Source organism: Pseudopodoces humilis, chromosome 1, assembly GCF_049639895.1.
Source record: "Pseudopodoces humilis isolate 2021_Gansu_Grassland_sample_001 chromosome 1, ASM4963989v1, whole genome shotgun sequence".
NCBI lineage: Eukaryota > Metazoa > Chordata > Aves > Passeriformes > Paridae > Pseudopodoces > Pseudopodoces humilis.
This window is the reverse complement of record NC_142200.1, coordinates 94363759-94380565: the sequence shown is the minus strand read 5'-3', so window position 1 is coordinate 94380565 and position 16807 is coordinate 94363759. Positions and strand designations below refer to the sequence as shown.

Sequence of the window (16807 nt, the reverse complement as noted above, 5' to 3'; positions counted from 1 at the left end):
CTTCAGTGAGTATGTGCCATGCTTGTGCTCATTACACAACACTCAAAGCTACAGTGCCCTGACACAAATACAATCAGCTTCACATTTAGTGGCTTCTTGAGCCTGGCACCTTGCACAGACCAGTTCAGGATAGATTCAAACTGTTCCCTATCCTGCAGTGTAGCAACAGAAAAGCACTCATAAACTTCAACCATTAAACCATGACTCCTCATATTTCTTGCTCTGCCCTCCAGCATGAATGGAGCTAGGAACGGTCAGACCTTCCTTCCCATTTCCTCTGCCAGAGCTCACCCCTCACATACCTGCCAGATATTAAGCTTCCCCCCTTCTCTGTCAGCATCAGAAAGATACACTTTGTGGATGGAATTCAACAAAACCTTAAAAAATTGCTTCAATCCATCCAGCTAATCAAAACAGCATTGGGAGTTAGACTAAAATTCAGCTTCCACCACTTATGCTGGAGAATTAAAGCTACACAAAACAGATACATTTTGTTTTGTGCAGGGGAGGCTGATGATGCTTACAGATAAAAAATTATATAGGTATCTTTGAAGGGTGTCCCAATGTATCTGATAAAATACAGTCTGTACATTTAAAGCAACCCCAGTGCAGAAACCTGGTTTCTGGAAGTTTTCGGAAGCCGCAGGCCAGTGTGTCAGCTCTAGTAATACTGCTAGCTCATTATCAAACGGTCTGGGGTTTTGTTTGCTGGTTTTTGCTTTATGATGGGGAGAGAGAATGAATAGGACATGAGAGATGTTTTCCAAAACTTCTACAGCAATTACTGCTGTGATAAGAAGTCACCAAAACCAAAGGCCCTGTCACTCCCAGGTCTACTATTAGTTTAACTGTTCTTTACTTGTAAACTTGTGTTTTTCTACAGCGCTCGATGCACAGAGCCACGCATATCTTCCTAAAACACAGATATTCTGTTCTCAATGTAAACCACACACTTTTGGAAAGCAGATTAAAGCAGATTGAAGTTCACTAACTAGACAGGTAAAGCAAAACCAATATAGAGGGTGTTGGCATGGACAAAGACTGCACATGTGGCGGAAGTGTTAAAAACTGTTGCAAACAGTTTTTAACACTTTAAACGTCTTTTAACTGTTTAAAGAAAGACTTTTAACCGTTTAAAGAAAGACTAAAAGACTTTAGACGTCTTTTTTAACCTTATTGATGGAAAAATTTTCTGATAATACCCAGCAAGAGGAGGATGTTTTCTGCTACTTACAGCACTCAATGGGGTTGGAGGCTACTTGCAAGGAGAGGGTCCTGCCATTGGCCTGTGGGATATGAACCCTGAAGACCAGACGCACACGTGTGTTCTTCCGACCGATGTCCGTCTCTCCCTTGCGCAGCTCGATATCAGAGTTTCGGAGCTTTAATATCCCAGCACAGTCAATGCTATCCAAAAGGAAACACAGGGCAATTCAATTCACTTCAGGGAGACACAAGTATGCGGTATCTTCCCTCTCTCCTGCATGCTCTCCTTAAAAAACTGTGCCTGGCACAACCCAATGACCAGGCTGAATGCAGCAGACTAAGCACTCCCAAGCAGCTGAGTTGGGGCTATCTGTAGCAGCAGGCAGCGGCTGCTGTAAAGCACACAAATTAAGGATGTTACTTCAGCTCCCAGAGGAAGAAAATCTAAAAGACCCTTCCTCCCCAACACATCCTGTAAGGATTGTAGTTAAAGAATAACCATAGCCCAAAGAAACACTGAGACTAGAAAAGTCAATGGGATGCAACAGCAGTGCAGGAACTGTTACTAACCCAGAATGCTGGGCTACTTAAAATTTTACTTGTTACAGCCAATTTGGACAAAAATCTGGTAAGATTTTCAATCTAGGGTGATGTCCTGAAATTTTTATTAATGAGCAGAGCTCTCTCTGAGGTCTGTTCTACTGTCAATTTGTTTGTGTTTCAATGAGTTGGAAATATTCCCAAGCTGAGCGCTGAGCTGATGCTCTGCATGAAAAAAACTAAACTCGGAGTCCTCTCCCCACATTAAGGAAAACGTGCTTTTCATCAGATACCTCTACTACAATTCCTGATCTCACTCTCTTTTTTTTTTTTTTAACTTTGGCTTTCTTCTGGATGAGTATACAAGTCAGGATTTTTGTCAAAGTATTTTGAAAAAAAGAGTATTTCAACAGAAGAAGCTCCCAGAACAAAAGACATATAAACATACACACTCAAAAACCCACTGCAAAAATACCTCTGCCTTGGCCATGACTACAAAGCCTACATGGCAATTTCTTCTGGGTACTGGTCTCTGGCATGCATTTTATTACATTGAATATGCTTAGTTAACTTTATTTTGCATTCAAAGAGTTTAATTTCCCCTCCAAACCTTTGAAGCTCTGTTCTGAAGCAAACTGCAAACAAGCACGATGGCAGCACGATTTTGATCTGCATTTTTTCTAAAGTATGGATTTCAGAATTTAAAAAATGCCCTTGCTGATACGATCAAAGAAACTAATGAAAGTAGTAAAGATTCCCAACAATGCATATTAGCAGATGAAGCCATAAGAATTATAGACTATTTGTACCCATGTCAAGATTCTATGCAAAGATCCATAAAATATGGAAAAGTGCATTTCTCCATTTTGTCTCTCCTATAGCAACACTTGTAAACTGAATAATTAATTGACATACAGTTCATACCCAAATATTCAGAGAATAAAATGTATTTAAATTCAAGCTTGTAAAGTCATGGACATTTAAATCTGAAGTCAAAAGGAACAGCTAAATGTGCAAAAGTTTAAATGGGCAAATGAGCTCTGGTGTTTCACTGAATCAAGGCCTGAACACATAAAGTGCGAGAAAAGTCCTTGGCTCCAAATTTCAGTTCACTGGTAGTGCTACATGAGGTTTCAGACTACTGACATGTAAGGCTTATATATGCCAAAGCATTGTTTGTGATTCTTGAGTGAGATGTACTACAGTCTGGCACACACTCCAAAAAAATATTCAGCTTGGCTCCTAAACTGGGTACCTTACCTTTATTTCAGGGAGAAAGATGAATGAAATGACAATAATGATCCTAGATGGCCAAAAATGTGATTCAAACTGGATAAATAAAGGGCCAGATAAATACTGTGTGGGTACAAATCGGTGAAATTTTCTTAACCCCAGTGCAGCCCCACCAGCTTACGAGGGCAGTGAACAGGGCCAATAATTTTGAAGGATTGTCATGACTTTTAACACAACGCACTCAGAGAGATCCTCAGGTCTTGAGTGATTACTCTAAGCCCAGCTGGCAATGCAGCTGAACACATTCTGGCTCTTCTATTTACATGAGGCACTCCAGCGCGTGTTGTACATGACACTGCAAACCAGCTTCTAATAACTGCTCTGTGCGGAAGGACTTTAGGTGTCTGATAGCATTTTCCACTTTGTTAAGGTATGGAAAACTGTATGAAAAACAAGGAGTGAAACTGTGATTTTCCTGAGGTATTTTGTTTGGCAGAGGTCAGGATTTCTTGCTTGCTACCTTCCTATATATACACACAAAGGTGCATGCACGTATATATAAATATGAATACGTTTATATTTATACACAAACACACACCAATAGCTGTACTTGCACACGAGCACACAGAAATTCCTCCTAAGGCAGATACCTCGGATAATGATTAGGATGATTTGAATGAGGGGGGAGACAACTCAGATAAGGGGCTAGGTTGATTTGAGGGAGGGGTACAGAGAGGACAGGATTAAATAGCGTGGAAGGTCTCATGTATGTCACACTATTTTAAGCTTTATATAACATCCTATAATGATGTTTACGGATGTTTAATGGATCTACAGGGCACTTAATTATCACTCAGATATCCTAACATATCCATGCCTGCTTTTCTGCATAGCACTAAACTTAGCCCAGTTTAACAACTCAATCTGTAAACTGCATCACCGTCGAATAAAGGTTCTCAGAGGTATCTCTTCTCAGTTCTGGAAGATTTGCTTGTAAACAAGTGCCATGAAAAATGCTGAGTTTTATTATGTGAGAAATGAGTGGTTTTATTTGTCTCAGAAAAGCCACGAGGGTACTTGGAAATGCTCTCTAAGAGTTTCCTTTGACATCCAAAGATAAATTTTAATCAGCTCTGTTCCTTGCGCTAGTGCGTATAGGAGCAACAGGTGTCATATTTAGAAACTAAATGCAGGAGCTGAGGTAGGAGATATTTACAGCTCAGTAACCGAGATACTTATTTTAAATGGCAAATAAGCACATTGGCTGAAACTCTAGAATGAAAGCAAATCAGTTGTCATAAATATTTGTGAAGTTCATTTTGCTGTTAAGATGATTAGAGGCAATTTGTCTCCGCAAAGTTGTGAAAACCTACTATTACAGAGAGAAAAGTAGGGGAAGAAAGTAAAAAGACAGGGAAAGGAAAATTGTGTATAAAAAGAAAGAAACAAACCCTAAAGAAATTAAGTAAGGTGACCAAGACGAAACTGCTAGGAGTCAGATATGGTGCCTTGGTCTTACATTGCTCTCATGTTGTTCTCTGGAAGAAGTGGAATTTCCAGGACTTTGGTGTTGGAAAGTATTGTTTCATGGCTGGTGGTGGAAACGGTCTTGCCGGTGATCCGGTGAACCTGGTAGAAGGCATGGGGTCGCAGCAGGCGGTCGTCTGCAGTCCCAATGAACAGCTGCAGCGTGAGCGGCTCGCTTTCTAAGTAACCATGGAGCTGGCAAGAGAACAGAAAACGCCCACTGAGCACCACGCACATAAACTCCTAGGAATCAATTAAATCTTTATAAGCAGGAGAGCCTAATTCAAGGAGAGAACTTGTGACAGGTGCTATGTGTTAAGTCCCCCCTTTCCATTTTTCCTGTAATGTAATATTGGTACAATAAAAAGGTGCACTCACAAAATGTCTCATTATCCTAAAGGACCTGAGGCACTTTAGATGGGCTGAGCTTTTGAGCACTCCTGCTACATCCATGGAAAACTCTGCATAAATTCTGCTACAGTGTTCAGCAAAAAAACCACAGTGAACTTGATTTTCCTTCACAGTACTGAGGGATGCAAAACTGACAGAGTTTGCAAGTGGAAAGGAGCTCATCCTTCCCCATGCTTCCTGGGACATCCCTCATGCAGCAGCTTATGACCCGTCCCCCTCATTAGCTGATTTTTATGCTTGTAAATACTTCCTGGGACAGCATGGAGACAGATCACATATACATGATTAGTAGCTCACCATGTGTGTCAAATTCTTGTTATAATCACACAAAAATCTCATTGAAGCTCTTGGGCCTGGCTTGAACCTCATCCACATTACAGTGACTGCTCTGATGACCAGTCTTATTTCTGCCACAAGATGCAGAGGAAGCAGAGCCTGACCTCATCCACACCATCTCCTGCAGAAGCTACTCAGGGTTCTCACTGCTGTGGAATCCCCAGACATTGTCCCACTTATGGATGCTGCCTGACATTGGGAAATGAGTCTCACAAAAACACTTTTCTTGCAGGGGTTAGTGGTGAATCCCTGTCCCAAGAGAAGGGAGGATGCAGCAACTATAGGAGAGAGGAATGATGGGCAAGGTGTGCTGTCCCAGGACATGCCCCACCCTAGAGCAAACCTGCTTACTTTGTTGTAGGTTTAGGCTCCTCTGTGAATGGTTCAGGTGGGTTTGGGCATGAGTTGTTCACCATCACTGAATATAACAGATCAAAATTTATCATAATTTGGTGAGGAGCAACACTAGTTTTAAGGTAGATACAAGTTCAAAGCTAAATAAAGCTAAAACAAGTGGTGAAACCCATATATCAAATGCTGCTTATATTTGTATTTTGTCTGTTTTCACTCTCTTTAAACCTTACAAAGCAATTTCATGTTATCTCTCTATGGTATTTTACCATCTGATAGCAGGAATGCTATTAAAAACAAAGATCTTGAATCACTTTTACTCCTTGAGCCCTGCAAAATTCTGGTGGGTGCTAACAGGCCCAAAGTCCTTCCTCCACTATCAAACATGTTGAATGGCAACAGCAACTCATAGTGGCAAAGTTTCAGGTGCCACAGTGACCAATGCATGAGGAAGGGAGGACGATGAGCCACACCATTTTTCACCCCACACTTTGGTCAGAAAAGCAAAGAGAACAGAAGCATTTTTCTTTGATTTGGTGCAACAATTTTTATATCCTTACCTAAGGCACATGAATGCTGGGAGGATGCAGGGATAAGAGGAGGACAAGGCTCATTTCTAGTACTACACTATTTTATCAGCTCTGCATTCCTGAGACACTGTACGAAGGCAACTCAGAACCAGGGGCTTGTGACATGTTATGATATGATACAAGAGCTCCGTGATATGATATGATACGATACAAGAGTTCCATGCCAGCATTGTCAAATTGAAAATACATTAGTGGCAGATTGAAAATCTGCACTATCAGCAAAACAACAGAGAGAAAAGCAGAGCCATGCCTGTACACTGCCTTCAGCAGGATGCCACGGGCTGTGTATCTCCCTCCAGCTCCAGATGGAACACCCACTCCTACGGCCCCTGACACACACATCAGCATTGTGCTGCAAACAGAGGGATTCCTGGCTTTCTCCCCCAGAGACAGACATGCAGCTTCAGCTGCATGTGGACAATCACAGGTGTGCTCCTGGTACAGTCAGTGGCCACAGGGAAGCCACTGTCCTACTCATTTACCACCCTGTTCCCCCCACATGACAGCCTGGCTGCTCATTAATTCCAATGATGTGTGTGAGCAGGGCCGGTGAAGTGACCTGGATTTGTCCCAAGCTGATCTTCCCTGCCTCACCACTTCCAGAGCCTCAGCAGCAAAGCTTAGGTAAGGGAGGACACACAAGTTATCCCAGGGTATTTTTGGTCAAGACAGCACGTGGGTTTGCAGGGGGAAAAGTAAGACAGTGTGACATGCCAGGCAAATAAATTTCTATGTACTGCCAGCGGTCACTTCTCCAACTCGTCATGGAGGAAGCTTTTTATGGAGAGTATAAAATTAAAACAAACACATATTGAGTTACAAGGCTGCTTAAAATGTAAAAATAGACTAGCGAGTAACTCAAACCTCAATTCAGCAAAAGCAAAATTGCACACCAAGGTACCCACATGTTTTATTGAATGCGGGCAAAGAGGACCAAAAATGTCGGTCTTGCATTGGATTCTGCTATTTCAGGCTTTATCTTTAAATCTGAACTTGGCTCCTGCCATATCTTGTAACCTACTGCTGAGCCTCAGCTTGTGCTTTTCCCACAGGTTTCGTACCAGGAGGCAATCAAACACCCATAGTCTTCAGCTTTGCACACCTGCCTTCCCCTGAAAAGTGTTCACATGCTGGAAAATAAATAATAAGATCTCAGATGCACATTTTGCACTGTCTTTAAGTTTTGTGATCTTCAAGCTAAATTTATGTTTGCTTTTTTTAAAGGCCCTGTCCTAGAGCAGAGCAATACTTTGGTTTGGAGTCATTGCCCAAAGTCACTTACTCCCTGTCTTAGAAAGTGCCAGAAACATACAGAAAGGCTCATGTAATTTCTATATGCTTGATTTTGCTGTCCTCAAAATAAGAAAAATTCACACTCACGTCACTGTTACTGTCGTAAGTTTTATGTCATATTCTGTGTTAGGAAGCGACTGATCTCCAATTTGTATTTCCCTTTGAGCTTTACCCCTTGCATCACACTATTTACTTTTATATTATGTCACATAATTGCGTATGCCAACAGAAGCAATAAAAGAAAGCGATGCAAGGATTAACATTTAAAGGGGCACATGCTGTGAACGACTTATTTTAGATTATGCACCAAGTGCATTATTTCCATGACAGACAGTGTTGAGCCTTGGGAGTTTTCAGCACGCTGCAGATGTCTAGTGAATGGGAAAGATCCTGCTCACTGTCATCTAGGTGCAATAAGAATAGCCCACAGACCCCTCAAAACATGGGAGACAGGTATTATTGCCACATGTTCCTAAGTGAGGAGCAGTGGCAGTAAAAGCAGAGTTGTAGTACTTTAGGCTGTTAGGTTTGCCAGCAGTAAAAGGGAATATCAAACAAGATCATTATAAAATGAGATGGGGGGAAAAAGGGTGACTGAGCATTTTTCTTGGTGAGGAAAGATCTCACATGTTCATATCCATGCATATTTTCCATGTATGCTCTGGGGTACTGTACTTGGTGGAAGAGCGATTCAGTTTCCTGGCGTACAACATGGGATGCATGCGTCAGACACCCTATTTTTATCTTTTTCTCTGTGTAACATGGTCCAAAGCTCTTAATAACTCAGCGGTTGAGTACGGGTGACAAAGGTGCTCTCAGCTACAGCATTTATAATAAGGGATGTGTCTTTCTTACCAAGCGTGCTTTCCTTGGCAATACAAAGATCCAACTGGAAAGAGGTGTACTTTCCCCTGCTGTGGAACTGAAAAAGGAATTACCTGCAAAATAGGACCAGGAGTACAATATTTCTCAATGAGTTTCCCTTCCCAAATAAAGGCAGTGATACAGCAGTCACCTGGTTCAGTATAAAGGAAAGATGCAGGAAAAACTTAAATATGCAGATAAAAACTGTGTGGCCAAGTATTTGGTTTTGAAATGAAAGTAGGTCATATTCTCTTGTTCTGACCAATCACTGACTACTCTGCTCTTTTCCTCTTTGAGCAACACTGTTAAAAATACTTGAACTCATCTCAAATTACATTTTCATTTTTATTGTCTGAAGCTGCTAAGATCAAAATCAGACTTAATTGCAGGCCTATTACACACTCCTCTAATTCTATCAAAAGCAATGCAGTCACTGGTAATTAACACCAGAACAGGACCGATCACAGCTAAGCTCTTCGTCACCTCACATCGTCTTATGCAAGCGTGAGGAAAAGGGCTGCACCGGCTGAGCCACCGCATCAAGCCTTCCCTGGGATTCCTGCACCTCTCCGTCATCGCTTTCCCAGCGCTATCTCCCACCAGCCTCTCTTGATTCTCACCAGTCGGCCGCTGCTCATCTCAGTGCAGGGTGGCAAAGCAAACCCCAGCCTTTTCCCAAGGAGATGCACTGTGTGCTGGGGCTGGATGTTTTCATGTGTCCAGATGCCATGGCACTAAACACCTGGAATCTTCCTCCAGTGGCCAGTGAAGTGTGAGGGAAACAGGGCTGTCATCTCTCACAGCCATGAGCTGACTGCAAGGAACTATCTGATTCAGTCCTACAGCTATGATGACCTCTGGTTTATCACAGAGGTGAGCCTATTGAGGCTGCCTGGATTCCAAATGTGCGCCTGGTACATGTCTATTAAATCTGCCAATTGGAATTGAACAGACTTGGAAAACAATGAGCAGAAGGAGATGAGGTGTTTCGACATAAGCGCTAGGGGAAAAAAAGAAAAAAAAGCAAAACCTCCCCAAACCTTGCTACAGTTATTAAATTTTGAGGAAGTTTTGCAAACACCACATCCAATAACTCAAATGCTATTTTCAGTTTCAGTGGTTATTCTACAGTCTGTGAGGAAAACGTCTATTATTTAAGCCACAGCATTTATTTTAAGAAACGCAGTTGAAATATTCTGCATATTCCCTTTCCAAGTGCTTTATGCTTTTGGCATGCCCAAGCATCTGTTGAAATGCTCAGAAAGCTACCTGTCATAACAAGGAGCCCTCTGTCTGGAGAGGCTCCTGGAGGCCACCGAAAGAATGGTCCTGTTCTCACAGAACACATCAGCCAGGTACGCCCTCAGCACCGCCCATGACAACAGCCAGGAAGAAAGGGAGCTGTGCTGTGTAATAGCTTTCAAGGGTACCTACTGGGCACTTGGGCAAAGGACTGTAAAAACCCTACAGTGGTGCATTCCTCCAGACCCGGACTCTTTTGCAAATATATTAAACAAACATTGGGGTATAATTTAGGGCTTAGCCTGTCCCAGTGCATTAAAGGCTGAGCTCCCACTAATAACAAAGCAAGGCATGACCAGGGACTTAGTATCCACTCTCAAAACCAGTCAGCAGCTCGTGCTTGAGACTCCTGAGGCCTGTAGGAGCTGCCTCCTTAATGAAAATGATTTGCCAAAAAAACGCCAAAGGGAACATCCGTATCAGCAATACCTCTTGTGTGTGTGCCTGGCTTCTTATGTTTGGTATATACTAAAGACAACAAGTAAATAGACTCAAAAAATATGCCTCTCAAAATATTAAGAACAATAAGTACTTATCTGACCATGTAACTGGTTGCAGCAGGTACCACAGTGCTTATGCTCAGCAACGCCTTACACATCCATCTGTCCCATTTGCGTTTCCAGAACTGTTCAAGGAATACCTGAGTCAGTCTGGTGAAAATCATTGGGGAGACTAACAACCCAGTCTGGTGTAAGGGGACTTCTTTCCCTTTTATCCTCAGCAATGTTTTGGAAAGCAATTGCAATGCTTTCAAAAATGGTCAAACAGAATAAAATCTATAAAATAGGGACATTTTAAAGTCAAGAAAAGTGCTGCTTGTCTCTTTAAGCTAGAGCTTCAGAGCTACACACTAAATAGCTTTATTGCTAACTTTTTCAAGCACCAGTTTGTTTGTTTTTTTCAGGAATTGCACATGATGAATGATAAAATGAAATGAATTGTCATGTTTTAAAAGTGTACCTAATATACAGCCTCCATAAAATACCATCAGTGAGTGCTTAGTGTCCTGGCTTTTTAAAATCAAATCAAAGCACAAGCTGTTTAAACTATGAAGAAAGTGTACTAACATTTTGGATATTGGTTTCAGCAGTTAGCACCAAGCATGCATAAAAATAGTGTCTTTAATCTGATTTTCAAGAAAAAGAGTTTCCTTTCGGCTCCCACACAGAAGCCCTGGAAGACGTAAGCCACTGCATCATGGGTTTGAACGGCAGGAGGGAAAAGCTGATCTTGCAGGCAGTGACTGTCATGTGAAGCGCAGGCACAGGGGGTGAGGTCAGGAGACCAGGGCATCTATTCTGGTGTGTGCTGCAGAGATCCTGCCCGACCTTCACCTGGGCAGCCACCGAGCTGCCCTGCCACCATGCCCCCAGCTGAAAATGCTCAGGAAGCTGCTGCTGAATGCTCAGGGAGCCAACACCCTATGCGCCTCTGGGAAAAAGAGTCAGGAAAAGACTGCCCCGTTCATCGCAAAATTCCCTAATACCTATTTTGACCTGGTTTGGCCCTTAACTTTTTTTGCTGGGGGAGGTCTGAGAGAAAAACACACCTCAGATGCCCAGAGGCGGGGGACTGTAGCAGCTCTCCTCTCGAGCTCCTCTCCCAGATCCCAGGTGCCATGGGAACTGCTTTATGGAACTCCCCTTGACCCCTCTGCTCCAGAGGGAAGCTGATCCTGCAGATCAGGGGTGTACTGCATGCTAAAGGGCAGCAGCAGCAGCAGGGCACAAGCAGGTAGCTGTACCCCAAGCCATAAAGCAGGAGCCAGGGAGGGGCTGGCAGCCCCTACTCTGGGGATTCAGGTCCCACAGGACAAGGAGCAAGCAGCCCTGGCAGTGCCAATAAGGCAGACAGGCAGCATCAACAGAGCACCAGCAAACCACTGAGGCACACGTCTTGCTTCGTGTGTTTCAGAATTGCTGTCTCTTTCCAGCTGTTTCTCTCCACCTTCAAGCTCACACTCTGCAGGTGTACACCTTTCAGTCACTGCCATACCACCTGTCTCTTTCCACATCTCTACATGCAGGTCTTTGCGTACCTAGGACTGAGCGAGGCACATCATCCTGAGCAGGAAAACCTTCCCTTTGCCAGCAGCCAGGGAAGCAATAGGGGGTGCTGGTTTTTTGGATGAGGTGCACAGTTCAGCTCCAGACTCTTTGTCAGTGACTATTCAGGTGCTAAACTTGGTCTGCCCAGACACTCCTGTGAGAGCACAAGCCAAAAAAAGGGAGCATTTTATTCAGAACAGCAGAGCAGACAGACTTCAGAATGAAAAAATGAAACACAGCAAAACAGAATAACCCCTCAAAAAACAACAAAACAGAAAATAAAACATTTCCTTAGGAGCTGAGATGACCCTCTGGCTGCGACAGATTTTGCTGTACTTCATCTGATGCAGTTAAGCATAAAAAGAGAATAAATTATGCTCTGTGCAATGAAATATGTTACTAACTCACAGTCCTTCACTTAAAATAAAATTGTAACAGGAATTCCTACAGATTTTTGTGCTACTTTCAGGATTTATTTTTTCTTCCTGAAAGTGATTTTCCTTGGATTCACTCAAACTCTGTTTTAAGATCCAAATGTAGTCAGAGCTGGTCCACAAATAAAAATAAGATGGCTTGCTCCTGCAAGGGGCCAACCCTGGGCCAAGGACTAGAGCTGGATGGGAGAGCAGTGAATGGAAACAGCAGGAGTGTGTTTTATGTGGCACTTTCTAGTGCTGCCACTTGGACCTTAACTCAACAGAGCAGCAAAAGAGCAGCTGTTCACATCATGATGAATAAAGATCTATATAAAACTTCCAGCTGCAAATACACTGAGGAATTATTAATCTTAATGTAATAGAGATGCTGTACACTCAGGCAGTGGCTCACAAGTAATTTCAGTCTCTATCCAGGGAAAATCAGCCTTCGTGGCTGCTGGCTCTCGGCAAAGTCATGGAATCTCCTTGTCTAAACAGCCGCAAGACGCTGCTCCCTATTTCTAGGAAGGATTTTCCTCCTTAAAAATACACAAACCAAAAAATCAACCCGTGTCATGCTCCTCCTAAAACTGTTACACCCACAAGAGGGATGCCCATCAGGAAAGGAGTTACTAATGGAATGAATTTGTAAGTCCTGGGCACCTTATTCACTGGGACGCTGAGAAATCATTACTGCTCTCATGACATTTTCTACCACAAGACGATAGAAGTGTTCTTCCCTTCTATTGAGTTTCTACTTAAACATTTGCTTTCAGCATCCATCATGGTTTTCAGTTTGGACAGTCATACCCATGGCCATGCCTGGGTTAAAAAAAAAAAAAAATAAAAAATATCACAAGAGCCCTGTAGAAGGAATTTATCACATGTTCATAGGCCCATACCCTGGACAAGCTCATACTTGTGAGCCTGCCTTTCGCCATGCTGCTGACGCACCGCTCGCACCCAGCACGCTCCTGTTTGTGGTGAGCACAGGCTGGCCCAGGATCCTCGGGCGTGTGTCAGGTGCCATCAGCATGATGCCCTTCACCAGTGCCCATCCCAGCCATGCTACAGCGCCACTGCCAGCATCCCTCAGTGACTCCTCCGATCAGAGACACACCCTCAATGCCACGTTTTAACTCGGTGGCTCACGAGTGCTGCAGCAACTGCGTGACTTTGAATTCTCACCCTTGTGAATTTGAGGACAATGGGGCACCCATCTACCCACAAGAGTTATCTGATTAAGGGCCAATGTTTTTGAGGTGCACATCAAGATTAACACTGACTCATATGGGACAGGGACAACAGAGTTTCAGGCATAAAACTTTTGGAATTCACAGACACCAGTGAGACGATATTAGACTAGAAATGGCTGCCTTTCTCCTCAATTTTAACTTCTCTCCAAATGACATTTATTTAAACAGCTACTGAAGACAGAAAGCTGGGGCTATGTTTAAAGGCTTTATCTCTGTAAATATTTGGAGAGCTATAAATACTGAGCCATATTCATAATATGAATATTGCACTTACTGTTCTGTTGCCATGAAAATTACTACAGATGGACTTCCAACTCTTAATTTCTCTATTTGCCAAGTACTTGTTTAAAAAGAAAAAAAAATATAAATCTTATGTGAGACATGTTGCTATTTAATTAGCCAGTGGAGTCAAAAGCCACAGCACAGAGCAGGAACTAAACACCCAAGGGTGGAGGCAGACAAAGCAAGTAGTGCTTGGTATACAGCTGTATGCCCCAAGTGAGACTTATTATAATCAGACAATCCATGAATCAAGCCCTGCCTGCTTTCTGTGTTTGGGGAAAGGAGGGAGCAGGGAGGCTGGCTGAAGGTCTGAAATAAACTCCTCACTTCTTCTGAAAGTCACATGAATACTGATGGCTTCCAGCTTTCACAGTACTTCTGTCCATTTTTGGCTGGTGTGGTTTTGGTTTTGGTTGTTTGTTTGTTTTTTGGATTTTTTGTTGTTTTGTTTATGGGGTTTGTTTGTTTGAATGTAGGAATGAATTCAAAGAAGGAAAACATTTCAAGGCATTTTATAAAAGTGCAAAGCAAGGATGTCTTAGATGAAGGTGCGGTAAGCTAGGCAAGGAGTGATCAAGTTCCTATCTCCAGCACTGCCAGAGAGTTTTTGCCTTATCAGAGATCATGACTTGATTAGAGCAGGAAAAAAAAAAAATCATAACTTTTTACATATTTCCAGACTTCTTTGTTTAATCAATGTGTGCTTCATTCTCCTCACAAAACAAAGCCAGGAGACCAGGTACCCTTTCTTTACTATGAAAATTAAGTACTAACAGAGCCCTGGTTCCAATCCTTGCACAATTTACAGCCATGTTTCTTGGGGAATAAAGCAGATTATTGCAATCCCACTGCTCTTTGGAGTCAGAAAAGTGCCATCTGCATGTGTATGTTCATTAAGACAGATTCTGCTTCTGCTTTTTCAGTCCGATAGAAGTGGTGCTGTCACAAGCACAAGATTCATGAAAATGCTCTTTGTGACTCCTGTCTCAGAGCAGAAGGGGGTAGTGGCTCTGCCTGGTCACTTTACACTTCTGGTCCTACTCTACTTCCCCAAACCACCTTTGATCCACCTGCTGCTACAGCTCTGATTATGCCGCAGTTTTATCTGAGAGCATGTCTTCAATAGAAAGCTTCCAAATGCAGCAATAAAAATAGGGCAGGTATATCTTACAGCTCTGATTCAAGGTTTTGACCTTCAGAACAGCCTGATTAAACTATGAGAAATCTAGAGAGATTGGATTCCACACTGTAAGATGCTTGAGGGTGATGCCATTGGTTGATGTCACTTCTTTTATAAATGAAAAAAAAAATCCCCAAAACCAAATGGATGGAATAGACAAGACTGACCAATGAGCATGCCATGAGGTGCTCTGCCACCAGTGCTACAATGAACTGAAAGGCTTGAGATCTCCAACTGTAAGTAAATAAAATAAGCATGAAAGACATCTAAATAAACTTTCTCAACATACAGGGACTATTTTCAATCAATCATTCTAAATATTGTCACATTGAGTAACATTATTTAGCAACAGCTGTTGCACTAGAATTTCTGACTTGAATACTGACAAGCTAACACCACAACCCTACTTAAAGCCAGTAAGATGGTCAAGTAAAATCTTGCAAATATTAATAGCAGAACTTGCCAATAAAGCCTTATAGAGTAGCTTATCTGATGCTGCAAAGGGAGGAGACTGCTGCAGTCAGTGGAGCAGGATGTCAGTGCATGACTGGGAACTGAGGAGGATGGTGAGGGTAACAATTTCTCTTCTTTGAAGGGAGGTATGATGAGGAGGTGATGGCAACCAGAACCTTGGTTTTTACACCTAAAGACTGTCTCTCTACCAACCTGCAGACTTCGAACATGAGGCTCTAGTATGGGTCAAGTTCCAAGCCAGAGATAGAAATGCCAAGGTCTTCAAAGGCACTGCTCCTCCCTGCCATACTCCAGCCTTACCTGGGTATCCAACCTAAGAAGTACATCTCGGTCATGGCAAACAGGTAAGATCTTAAAGCCTGCTGTGAACAGTTAGAAACAATTGTACACAACACATCCAGTCAAAAGAAAAAGGGAAAAGCCAGGTGATTCATGCCACCTAACTTTTAACATGTACAGGCTAGACGACAACAGGGTCTAGTCACTTCAGCTGCCGTCACAGCCAGCAAAACGAGACAGGCACTCTGAAGGTGTGATTTACCCAAGCAGCTTCAGATGTTCACATCAGAACAAAATTAATAGCTCACTAACCTCTATACCAGCGAGCCTTCCCCTGATTACAGAGAGAAACCAACTACATGTGGCAGACATGTAATGAACCCTGAAATGTGGCCTTGTCCCTGTCACTTGCCCAGGCCACAGTTCAAAGCATGAGTGTCCCACAAGCCCGGGGCAGTGCTGAGAGGCACACGCCGAGCTTTATCGGAAGAGACACAGAGCAGAGCTCTCAGCCCCCACAGAGTCAGAGCCCACTACAGACACGAGGCTTGGCACTTCACCATCAGGTGTTTCATTTCAGGCAGCCACCCACAGCTTTCCACAGCAGGGGTACAAGACCATCACCGCAGACTGGTACTTTGCAGCCCTTTCCCCTCCCAGAGAGAAAGATCAAAGTCAGCTCCACCTCAGCTTAAATTCAGGCTCTGGCTTTTCCACCTTGACTTTAGGGGCTGGCTTTAGCCTGGTCCTGGAGTCAGCCTCAGCACAGGCTGGGCACAAGGTGTCATGGCCAGAAGACAGATGCTTGACCAGCTCTCTCTGCAGCCTCCATCCCTGTGTCTGTGATGGGACTATTCACCTCTCCCTCCCTTCCTCAGAAGGGTGTCACAAAGCAGCAGCTCATTACCCTGTAAAGACTGTAGCAACCCCCCTAGTCCCAGCAGCGCTCCTGACCTCTGCTCCAGAGCCCACAGGAAGTTCTGGAGCACCATCACATACAGTTTCAGTGGTCTTGCTGTTATCATTGTTTCAAAATTGGATTACATGCTTAAATCATAATAAAAATATAATCCTGAGCCCTATTCTTGCTAATGACCACTTATACATTCAATTCAAACATGTATTACACACCTTTTTCTACTACAAAAATGGAAAAGAGGATTTAATAATCGGAGAGCCCAAGGGCCAAATTTCATAATATTTTTCTTTTATTTTTACT

General features: G+C 43.0%; 1 protein-coding gene across 5 annotated transcripts in view; it reads right to left on the bottom strand.

The window, feature by feature from the left end:
* NFATC1 (nuclear factor of activated T cells 1) overlaps window positions 1–16807 on the bottom strand; it is a 110224-nt gene that overhangs the window by 62258 nt on the left and 31159 nt on the right. For all 5 annotated transcript variants that reach the window (XM_014254562.2, XM_014254561.2, XM_014254563.2 and 2 more), the window contains exons 4-5: window positions 4499–4701; window positions 1235–1407 (exon numbers count right to left, since the gene is read on the bottom strand). In XM_014254562.2, the coding sequence (XP_014110037.2) occupies window positions 1235–1407; window positions 4499–4701 (376 nt within the window). The remainder of the gene's footprint in view (window positions 1–1234; window positions 1408–4498; window positions 4702–16807) is intronic.